Source organism: Serinus canaria, chromosome 3, assembly GCF_022539315.1.
Source record: "Serinus canaria isolate serCan28SL12 chromosome 3, serCan2020, whole genome shotgun sequence".
NCBI lineage: Eukaryota > Metazoa > Chordata > Aves > Passeriformes > Fringillidae > Serinus > Serinus canaria.
The window spans coordinates 67,934,764-67,946,970 of record NC_066316.1 but is presented as its reverse complement, the minus strand read 5'-3'; the positions used below and the strand labels follow the sequence as shown (position 1 = coordinate 67,946,970).

General features: G+C 42.6%; 1 protein-coding gene across 1 annotated transcript in view; it reads right to left on the bottom strand.

Annotated features, from left to right (window-relative positions):
- Positions 1-9,083: 9,083 nt before the first annotated feature.
- Positions 9,084-12,207, bottom strand: part of CDK19 (cyclin dependent kinase 19) — a 118,372-nt gene continuing 115,248 nt past the window's right edge. The window contains exon 13 of the mRNA XM_018917479.3: positions 9,084-12,086. Coding sequence (XP_018773024.3) covers positions 11,955-12,086 — 132 coding nt within the window. The 3' untranslated portion in view covers positions 9,084-11,954. The remainder of the gene's footprint in view (positions 12,087-12,207) is intronic.

Below are 12,207 nucleotides of genomic sequence, written 5' to 3'. Positions count from 1 at the left end.
CTTAGATTCATTTAGGTTGAAAAGAGACCTTTAAGATCAGCAATTCCAACTGTAAGGCAAACACAGCCAAGTCCACCAAGCTGAGGCAAAGTCAGCTGAGCTCGTTCCCACCAGGTTGGCTGGGTCTGGCACACACCACATATACCCACATGCACGTGGCTGTTAAAGCATGTTCTGGTGACAGAGGAATGTGGGGTGATTCAAGAGAAAATAATGAAGCCACTCCCACCTGCCCGTGTGAATGTGACTCACGTGGGCTCAAACCCAGCCAGATACAAATCAAGGGTTCATAAATGAAATATAAAAGAGCCCTCCCTGAGGCCTAGCAGCCTGCCCCACCTCTCTCCCCCTGCTGGGATGTCAGTCTCTCTAATGGCTTTTGTCAGGTGTGTTCAGATCCTCCCTGTCCTTGTTCCCTGCCGGCATCTCGAAGGGAAGAAAAAAATGCACATTTTCAAGGGTTTTCTGGAAGAGGGTCAAGCTTTCACCCTCTTCTCCCCAAGTGGGAAAGCCATTTGAGTAAGTGTAGTCTTTAGCTGGGAATGTTCCTCCAAAGCAGCTGCTACCTGGGACTTTGGGCCAAGGCAGGTCAGGCTGCAGAGCGAGGAGAGCAGGATGATGATGCCAGTGGGTGCTCAGGGTCCCACTCTGCAGAGCACGAGGGGCAGCCAGTCCCCTCCTTGATGTCTGAGGAATTGCTCATCCTGCAGGCCTTCAGCAAGATGCTGGAGACCCCCTTCTTGCTTCACACCCTCTGCTACCTCCCTTCTCTTGGGAGGCTGAGGCTGCCTGCCCATCAGATGATTGAAGGAGGCAGCAGCTTCCTGCTTGCAGAGGGCTTGCACAAACCACTCCTTGCCTAGTCCAGATGGGCCATCTGGAGCCCCACACAAGCATGGTATCTGGAGACTTCCTTTTGCCTGCCATGGCCAAGGAATCCAAGTTTCCATCAGCCTTTACTGTTTAATTTACAGGTCAATGAGATGGATTTCCTCAGCAAGACTTGTGTTCCCCAAGTAGAGAATCCAGCTTCAAGGCAGATGATGCCTGCCATACTGCTGAACTGCCTAACTCTGCCCAAGTAGGACAATTATTTTCTTCACAGTTTCCTCAGTCGTCTCCAGTGAGACACACCGTGCTTTAATCCACAATGGTATACCATATGTAAGAAAATTTGAAGACTGTAATCCCAAGAGGGCTCAGACTGTGCTCAGAAATACATACTGTCATGTCAGATATCCTGACAGACAAACATCCAAGCTGTCAGACAGTTCCCCAGGACAGCAGACAGCACTGACAGCAGATCTCCTCCCTGGCAGCAAACTGAAACAAACCATCCAAGGGCCCTCTGAATACACCTCTTTTTTAAATGCATCTGCCATTAACCATAAAATGGTCACCTCATTATTCTGAAGAAGGGAGGCTTTGTGTAGGACTGTGCAAAGCTGAGCCATAATATGAAAAGGGGCAATTTTGCCAAAGCTTAGAGCTGCCCTAGCAGATGAGAGCAGAGCAGGGAAAAAAGGGATTGGAAGGGATCAAACCTTCCTCAAGTCCACCCAAATCCGGTGAACTGTCAGTTACTGTGAGACCCTCTTGTGGGACAGCACAGCAAAACAAGATCTGTATCTGGGGCACTGCAGAGAAGCAGAACACGCTTCCCAAAACTTCCCAAAGTCCTACCCTCACTCACATGCGGGACTCATAAGAGTGTCCAAAAAATCTCAGGGCCAAAAACATGTTGGAAGAGGGGTACTGCAGCCCTACTCCACGGAGCTGGGCAAGCCAGTGTGTCTCATCCTTCCAGCCAGGAGTGAGCTGGTCTGCACGTGGCACCTTCCCCTCCGCTCTCCCCCCGCAGGCCCTGGGGAGCGGCGTGCGTGGGGGGAAGCGATGCACAACATGCCCATGGCTGCTGTGCTGTGCTGGCTGGCACCTTGCTGCTGGCACCGGCCTCCTCCACGCTCCCAGCTGCTCGTGCCCCAGTTTGCAAGGCTGGGGTTTGCCATGGGGCTTCAGGAGGCCCAGAGTGTTTCTGTGAGGCACCACGGTCTTTGTAAAGTGTCCATAAGAGAGGAGCCCAGTGCCACAGCCCCTCTGTCCCAGACAGGAGTGGCACACCAGCAGCACTACCCGCTTCCAGGCCGCCCCAGGCGCTGCCGGCACCTTCCCAGGACGCTCACTGCTGCAACGTGTGTGGACAGCTTGCAGAAGGTGGGGACTCGGGCTCCTGGGGGCTGGGCAACCTTCCTTGCCCTGTCTGCACGTGGGCCCCGCTCTGGAGCTGCTCCATGGCGGCACATTGCATTCACCACCCCTTGCACACACCACGGCCACTGCCACCAAGAGGGGACCTCGGTGCCCACGCCAGAGCCCAGCGCACCAACTCAACAGCTCACATCCATCCACAGCAGCAAACCTCCACATCAGCTCTGTGCAGGGGCTGAGGGAGCTGCCCGTGCCACATACCACCTTCCCTTGCAGAAGGGATGGTTCCAGCTGGGAGGAGGTGGGTCTGGGTCAGGTAATCGCACTCCCAGCCAGCAGCTGCCAGGCTGGGAGCTGGCCTGGCTCCCAAGGAAGCGATCACGTTACACGGTGGGGATGTCTGGCCCTGAACATCCCAGGCTGCCATACGTGGGGTAAACCCGAACCCGGCTCCGCAAATGCTCAGCACTGTTATATTTAGGATGCACAGCTATGCTGGCTACACAGGGTATCCTGTTTTCTCAGGGCATTTTTGGGAAACCAGTTATTCCTTAGCTCCACATTTGGATATGTGCGTGAGAGCAGCAAGGCATAGGAAACTTCCTTAGAGTTTTTAGTTTAAGAAGTGATAGAAACTATCAGTGTCAACACAGTTTCATTAGTCACGCTGGTCTAAACAAACTTAGGACATATCCCAATAATTTAAACCTTCATACTCTTGGAATTCACCTGTAGGGTAAGATCCTGAAATACCAAAGCAAAAGTGTGGTTTTGTTTTCATATTCACATGTAGCATATCCAGAAACCATCCCTAATCTCACAGAAGCAGTAGTAATTCCCACTCTCTTCCTGTGTCCCCTCTGTAAGCGTGCCATGTCGTATGTACTGGAATTTCAGCCCACATAAGGACGAGACTGAATTCTGCTGTGGTGCTCTTTTGAGTTCATTTTCAAGGTTATGTATCCAGAGTCAGGGCCGGTGTATTGCTGGTCTCTCCACAGCCACACATGAAACATCCCAAAGGAGTTAGATAGAACAGAGATGGATTACCACATCTCTGATGCACGAGAAGCAGCAGTGATAATGCAGTCTTGGAATAGTACAGCCACTGTGTATTAATAAAAGCATGACGCACTGCAACTGATTTATGAGCTTGGCATGATAGGTGGGAAGAGAATATGCCTGGTGCTGATAGAGCTGATAGAGCATCCTCCAGCACACACGAACCACTGACAAGTATTTCATAAGATTTAAGTTAGCAAGTCACAGTTGAGCATGTCTCCACAGAAAATATGTAAATGTTATCGTGCGAGACTGAGTTATTGGAGTTGGAAGTGTACGGCCACTGTTCAAATATGATACATGTCACAATCTCAGATGACTCAAATGCTCTTAAAATACCTCTAATATTGCTCTGGATTATAAGAAAAGCTGCTTTCTTCCTACTTTACAGAACCAACTGTTTCAAAGTCACAGGGGACTTCCAGCTTTCATCTAGCGGCAGCATGATGTAGAAGCAACTCTTGATAATCCCCATTGGGACATACCACCAGGGTGTGTTAGTAGATGTCCCCATTGTTTCTTAAATGAGTAGGGATTTATTTCTATGCTTGTGGGATACTGCAAGCTACAAGAAAACTTTCAGATGCCTAAAGAAAAGCTCCATTATTGCCATTATTCTGAAACCACAAACTATGCAGATTTTCATGCATTTATGGGTAGGCAAAACCAAAGTCTATAACTTTCTTGACATGATCAAGTCAGTCTGCTTGCTATGTGCAGGGAATTTTGTAAAGGTGTCCAACTAATATCAAATTTGCTGGGTATACTTTCTATGGTTGTGATGCTGCACTCATAAGTATTTCTTTCAAAAGCAAGTGTTGCAGTTACTACACAATGTCATGGTATGATCTGCCTTCTTGAGTCTCCTCTGCTGCAGTGGAAGGACTGACACCAGCAAGGGAGACGCTTGATCTCCTTTGGTTCCTCTTCCTTAGCAAATTAATGTTCTGAGTTTTACTGCCAAAACCAAACTACTGGAAACTGTCCTTTCTCCTGTACTACTGCAAAAACAAGTAATACAATTACAAAAGGTTGAAAACCGAAAATCATAATTACACTTTCACAAATTACTCATTCCACATCATACTAGACAATGGCAAGATGTTTCAGAACAATAGATGTTTTAGAATTGCACAGTCTTGCAGCAATTATATGATCTGATAATTTACAATCATCTCGTAATACTGTCTGTCAAACTGGGGGGCCACAGGAGCCCTTTGCATAAGACTTTAAGCCTTTAATTTTGTGGTTCTCTGTTTCACCTTTCAGCCAAGGAAGTATGTTTTCTGTAAAAGCTGATTGCTTTTCCACAGACCTGTGTGACCCGAGCTTACAGGTTAAAGTTGTGTCCACTGTGTAAATTGTCTGCAAGACTGAATTGACAACCGTACCCCTGACTAGGTCATGCATGCAGAGTTGAGGTTATCTTTTCAGAGCAGGGCTGTGCCCCATTGCCCAGACAAGGGCAGAAAACATTTTTAACAGATGTTAAAAATTTATACTTAAAAGTATTTAGAATCTCATTATGAACTGGAGAACTTCAGATACCTAAATTTGATAGCATTGAAACTTTTTTACAAAATCTAAAGGCTGCATGCTTCTATTCCTTCTTTCCCCTCCACAACATCCCAGGGAATTCCTATTTGTGGATACAGGGAAGAATCTTACCAGTGTAGGCTTACATGCAGGCCATAGAAAGGATGTCTGGGCCATACATCACTTGGCCTATTTGGTTCATAATTAAAAATTTGTCTGCTGCTGATAGGTATGAAGAATGCCTTTCTTCAGTACTTCACATACCAGGTTTTTTAGTATTTGAGACATGATGTCTTGTGGGATGGAGATGATATAAAATATATTATTGCTGGCTATCACATCATATCCAAGATTCAGTAGAAAATAATTATTTTTTAAAGTAATATTTAAATATTTTCCTTTACTAATTTATTTACCATGTTTACTGACAGTGCAAGCAAAAGCAAAAATCCTTTCTGGGAATGGACTGGGGCAAAGGTATCCTTTCTGTAATGATTTCATATACCAGCTTTATTCAAACAACTTCTTACTGAACAACATTATAAGACATTTTAGCTAAGTGAATGTATTGCTGAATACTTCATTCAGCCACATGTACTGTGCATGCAATGCACATGTAGAAGTTAAATACTCTCAGGCTGTCCTCTTCATAAGGCTCCAAAGAACACACAAAATCATAGAAATGGCTTGTTACAGACCCTAAAATACACATAGCAGTACGCCAATACACCAAGCTGGAAAAATTGGTCCTATTCCAAGGCAAGTACATTATATAAAAAATATTAGGTAGGTTAGTATTACTTTCAGACTTGCAATAATAATGATAGTAATAATAACAATAATAATTTTTTAAACACCTACTCTGGATTAACTTGGCAATCTGTTACATAACAGTTGTGGTACTCCCCCAGCAATTTCAGCAGCTCCTCTATGACTGTACACACATCTTTCATAACCTTGTTGGTGATTTTAATCTACCTCAACAACTGCCGTTCTAATAAATATTTCTTGCAAATGAAAAAAATCATTGTCGTAATTATGCAATAACAACTTTCTAAATTACTATAAACCCACCAAAATAAGCCAAAGCTGCTGTTTTTTTCTGTGATCATAAACAAGGATATGAAGCTCCCTGAAAAGTAAAAAAGCCAAATCTACCTGTTAAAACAACATTACAAGACCACCATCATTAACCTTTGCTAGCTATTGGAACACTGCTTGCTCAGGTTCTGTGATTAGCCAAATTAAATTGGAGTTTAGCACTAACATGATGCTTCTTGTGTTGAAATAGCACATGGAAAGTGGCAACACTACTATTGTATTGTCCAGCAGTAAAACACTATAAAATTACAGTGATCATTAGTCATATTCCAGAGTGCTGCAAGCCTCAGTCATGAAACTACTGTATCAGAACAAAATGCCTGTTCTTGTCACAGGGAGCCTGCAAGGGACATGCAGGGAGGTGATGGATGCAGACAGACTGGAAGGCCAAACGAATAGTGGAACAGTTTTCATTCACACAATAGATATGACTCCTTGCACACCAGTAGTGTAAAACACTAAACTTCTGTATACATCAGCACCAGGGGGCTTTAAGGAGGGGTGCAGAAGACACCAAGGACTGACTTTTTCAGAATTTTATGCAACTTCTCTTCAGAAACAATGGGCAATTGGAAACAGAGCCTTAAAATGCTTATTTAGAAGTCTGAAAATGAAGGGTGCAGAGGCTGACCCGGTGGGACAATGAGACCAAGAAATAACTTACATAATGTCTTGATTTGAGTAAGAGGGATGGTGTAACAGCAGGCTTTGGCAGTCATGAGCAAGTGAAGAGAGAAGCTTTACAACTAATGCAACAGAGATGGCAGAGCCAGGGCAATAACACAAAGCAAGAAGCAACAAGTCAAGGCAAACGACTAATAAACAACCCACTCTGCAAATTTCTCAGTGGCTGTGAAATCAAAGTTGTTTAGCTGTCAAGGACAAAAAAGGGAGACCATTAATTCAGATCAATATGATCAGGCTAGATTAGACTGTAAACTGAACGACCAGGTAGGAAAAACAGAGAGAGATGTGCTGTAAAAGAACGGAGATTGAGACAGAGCTGGCATAGGAGGTGTTAGAAACATGCAAGTCAAAGTTGTTTACTAAGCACAATTGTATCAACAAAAGGACAACAGAAGCAGAAACCCTGAGAGTTACAGATTTGGGGAATATTCAGTTGCAGTGAGGCTGCCTTGAGGTGTCAGAGATGCAGACAAAGCTTTTTGTCAAAAGGCCACTCCCATTCCCACCCTTGTGTAAAAGGCACATCAAAAAACAAAGCCTCTTTCTTAAAGCAATGGGCAGTGCAAGTAAATCCCAAGCATTCTTACCCATGCAACTGTTGTGGAAAAGACTACTGGGATTTTTGGAAGAAGTTATCCATCCATCCATCCATCCATCCATCCATCCATCCATCCATCCATCCATCCATCCATCCATCCATCCATCCATCCATCCATCCATCCATCCATCCAAAGTTTGATGGAACCGAAACACGCAGACAAGCAAAGCACACAAAATCTCATTGTGAAAACACACCAGTAATGTTCTAGCTCATACTTTCCATGTTGCCACCTGAAATATTTGAAATGCTCCAAGATCCAGCAGGAGGAGAAAGCAGGAAAGCATTTATTTCCAGAACAGAGTAAACCAGCTTTCTTTTTCAGAAGATGCATCTACAGGATTGTCATGCAAGTAATAATGAATTTCAACAAGTGCCATCAGCCTGGCACACCCGTACGCTTACAAGGAGAGATCAAAACCTAAGAGAACACTCCATCAATCCTGCTTTCCATAAGGCTTCATTCTATTTTGATAGACACATAGCTGTGAATATCCTCGTGGGCATTTTAAAAACTTCAATTTCAACTCTGAGGTTTTGCAAGCTTTGTTTTCTGTGGCTTATGATATCATAAACATCCTAAATATAATTACAACTGCAATTTTGTGGGCTGTATTTTCCCTACTGGTAGCCCGAAGTTGACGTTTACAAAAACTTTTCTGCACTCTTATTTGATTTGAACTTTTTATTATTATTACAAATGTATATTATTTTATTAAAAAAATTCACACTGAAGCAAAGTCAATTCCATTTCATTTCAACCAAGAATATAAAATAAATGCAATGAACTCATAGCTTAGTTTTAACAGTCATTTCAAGAGTGACATCAGGACAACTTAAAAGCAGTAAACTCTCAACTCTAGAATGAGAAACAAGTATTTTGCTTCGTGGTTTTGGTAGCCCATTGGCACGGGCATTACTGAATGCGGCGACCACAGATCTAGAGCGCGAAAGTTTTGTGGCAGCACCAGGCGCATACACAGTAATTTCTAATGGAAACTACAAAAATGAAAGATGCGTGCATGAAATTATTAGGAAAAAAAATAACTGAGTAGAGACAGGCACACCTCCACAAATAGTAAACATGGGAATATACAACTAGAACAATTTGAAAAGTTACTACCTTACATATATAAAAAGTTCTTTAAATTGCTGTTAAAAAGGACATGTTCTGTCCAGATTTTGTGTAATACTTTTTAGTGTCTACACAAGACAAATCTTTAAAAATATTAAATAGCATTAATTTACTACTAAATATTTAGGAGATAACAGTGCATAAAGGACTTTTTTCATATTGTAATACACATCGCTCCTGTCTGGCGACATTTTTAGAAGATTACGTATGGCCTTATGTACAATACATTTATTTAATCCTAAAACAATTCTTTACTTAATGGTGTTAAAGTACCATTCCTGAAGATTATGAAGGGGAACTAAGCTTATTATGTTTATATAAAATATCATACATATTTGAACACTTCTAGCTTCCCGCCACCCCTCCCGCTACGAATGCGCTTCCCTCCCCCTCCCCAGATACAGTGTCACAGATACAGTGCAGGAGTCGCAGCTTTCCCTATATTTTTCCTTCATTGTGCAGTTTGTGCTACGTAAACTTCACCAATGAGGAGCAGGCTGCTCATCCCATTAATTCCCTACGTGTTTGTTTCCTCTGAGCCACGATGTGAAAAGCTGTGCTCAGCAGCCTGTTCTCCCACCAGGATGGAGAAGACAGCTCTGCGCCTCTCAGTACAGGTGTGAAACACTTTGCTGAGGGTCTATAGGTTATGGACAGAGACAGAGCTGAGTAATAAAGAAACTGCGAAGGCAAAAAAAACCCCATAAAAATGACGTGGTCCTGGTTTCCCACGACAAACTGCACAATTCACTTCTGAAAGCGGAGAGTTTTTACCTCATGGGATAACCCTAGGCAGCAAGGCTTCTTCCACTAGACTGCTACCAACCCTGGCAGCACGCATCAAGCTCCCAAGAAAAGGCAAATTATTTCACCCCAGTGAAGAAACTACAAGAGTGTGCCGAGCCTACATTTTGCAGCCAGTGCTGTTGTTTTATTCCCTCTCCTCCCAGCTATGAATTTTGGAGGAAGACACCTCGGCTTCACCTGTGCGCATAAAAGCTAGAGAGAGGAGTGGCATGTGGTCATCTATCGACCCAACCAGGACAAGAAATGCAAGTGCAGCTGAGAGAGGTTGTGGCAGTCACTCTAGAAGCTGGAAGTTCACTCAATTAAAGCACCTTACATTGCTGTGAAGTTTCACACTCTACATACAGATTAATCTACACCATGATTTTGCCTTACTGGCACAAGAGCCCACCTTAATTAACCAATGGTCCCCTGCCACCTCTTGATCTTGTATGAATTTTGATGATCAGCTGCAGGTCACAGCAGGGAAAAAAAACGTTAGATAACTGTAATAGAAAAGACAAAATACTTTTGAGAGAACAGAAGGATGAAAAGAACATGAAGGGACAAAAATCACTCTGCCCTAAGTTAATTTCCAGAAATGTGACATTCAAATTGCAGAAGTATAAAAGTAGTGTTACTTAATAGCATTGGCCAAATACCCATTTGATCAAAAGTACCTCATCCTAACATCAGTAAGGGGGGAGACAGAAAGAATGTCACCCCACAGTCACTGAAATGAAGGAACAATTAAAACCTGTCCTTTCACAGTACTACAGTAAGTATAAAATGTAGCATTTCAAGGGTTATACGTTGAAAGTATCCTTTGGGATATTATTTTTCCCCAGAAAGAATTTTTCCCTTCAATTGCTTCATTTAGTTTTTCACCACCTTCTAATCCATTTAATGACAAAAGCAGGTTTTAGCTGCTTTTCTGGAGCAGCTGGGTATTGTCAAAATCACATGATGGTAGGTATGGCCAAAGCAAGCCAACTGCTCACACAAAGCAGGAAAACAGCACAAATTTGAGGAGGAAGGGGCATTGAAGATGACTGGGATCAAATCCAGAAGAACCATGTATGTGATGAAAAGTGTTCTCCTCAGAGCAAACAGACCTACTCATCTTGCTACATCTGATCACAACTTCAGTGTGAATGTGCAATGGTACACCATTTTTTTTGTGCGGGCACAGGACAGAAGAGAACACTGCAGTATAAAAACCTGTTACCACTGACCATTTACACCTGAACTCCTGTCACCTCTTCTCTGGACACCAGCTGTAGAAGCTCTCTGATGTTACACTGCCAGTAGCTTTCTAAATGCATTCCTCTAGGTTTTCTGCCACAAGAGCCAGCCTTATTTCTGAAGGCTGAAGCAAAAACGAAGCTGTCCCAAATTACATGTTGTGTCTCTCTGAATAACTGTGGTTCCAGAAGTTGGACAATAATCCTCTGATTATGCTTCTGAACTCTTGCTTAATTACTAGGGATTTTCTGCCAGCTACCCATCCACTTACAGTCCCTCAGGCACAATCAAAACATGTTTGCTCTAGGGAAAAAGAAACATTTCAGTGCAATCAAGCGCATCTGGTGTAACTAATCTGGTTAATCACAGCAATGTGAGGGGGACAGAATATGCATTATAAACAAGAAAAAGGAACAATTTTCAACATGCTTTTCAAACTGCACAATAATTTCTCTTAATTATAAATTCTAACATAAAATGATTAAATGCATTTGTTTTTGCAAGTCTTAGTATTTCTGTCACCTTTAAATTTTGAGAACTGACTCAGAAATGTGAAAGCAAGCTAAATTTATAGAACTCTCACACACATTAATAAGCTACTTCGCAGAAATACAGAAAAAGCCCGTCATCCACATTCCTACTGAGACTTGAAGGCAGTAAATACATTTTCCTGACTATTTTGGTGTCCAGCCTGGGAAGACATTCCATTCTTCTGTTCCAACAGATCCTGAAAGCATCTCCTTTTCATGTGACTGTCCTGGTTTCATTTAAAGTAATGCTTAATTTAAAACTAGTCAGAGCATGATCACTGTGATTTCAAGAATTCAATGTGAATGAGTTAAGAAATATCAGCAATCTTCTGTGTGGCGTTCAGTCCAGTAGCATGAAGCATATCTGTCGCTGCAGAGACTTGGGAGGGTTTTTTTCTTTTTTCATTTTTCTTTTTACATTTTATTAATTTTTAAAATTTTTTATTTTTAATACTTTGCCTGAAAACTAGACTAATAAAAACAGAATAGTAAAATACTCTGGAACAGTAAAATTTTGCTGTTCTTGACATCCATGAGCAAAACAGTAATATCCTGTGAAAATAACATAGTGCTTTAAAAAGGTGCAATATACCTGTATAGCTAAACTGGTTTGCCTAGTATAAAACTAACTATATACAAGCTTGAAAGCCTGGGAGTTCAAGATTTTAAAACTTCAAAATCCCATCAAAGAGATTGAAAAGACAGATTTATGGCAATCACTACAGCATAAGGAAGGTGCACCAGGAATCCTTCAAAATTCCAAAGGTTAAAGAAGTTAAGTGCTGGGTTCAGATCAGAAGGGTTCATTAGAGTAACCACAATGGAGCACATGCAAGGGCAGGAAGGAAGGAAAACTTCACAAGAATCTCCTTTATGGCAATAAAGGGATGGGGATGGGGCAGGGATGGGGCAAGTCTTCAGTGAGTGAAGTTTTCCTTTTATCATCATGAATTTTAATTCTGCATCATAGTTTGTATTTTTGGTCTTCTCATCGTTATGAACTTCATATTGCTGGAGTCTTCTGGCTTCTAGTCCATTCCTTTCTGAGTGCAGCCTGTCAGGCCCCTCAGTACCTGTGAGACTGATGAGACTGGTGATACTGAGAGCTCTGCTGAGACGATGTGGAATAGCCCATTGTACTCTGGGACTGAGAAGATCCCTGAATGTTGCTTTGGTAACTCAGGCGCGAGCTGGAGTGCTGCAGGAAAAAAGAGAGGGATCAAAGGAATGATCATAACAGGTCCAGCCTGCTAGGAACACGCAGCTCAGGAAATTTTTAACCTCTCTGGTGCTCAATAAAACATGACTGCTGGGGAAAG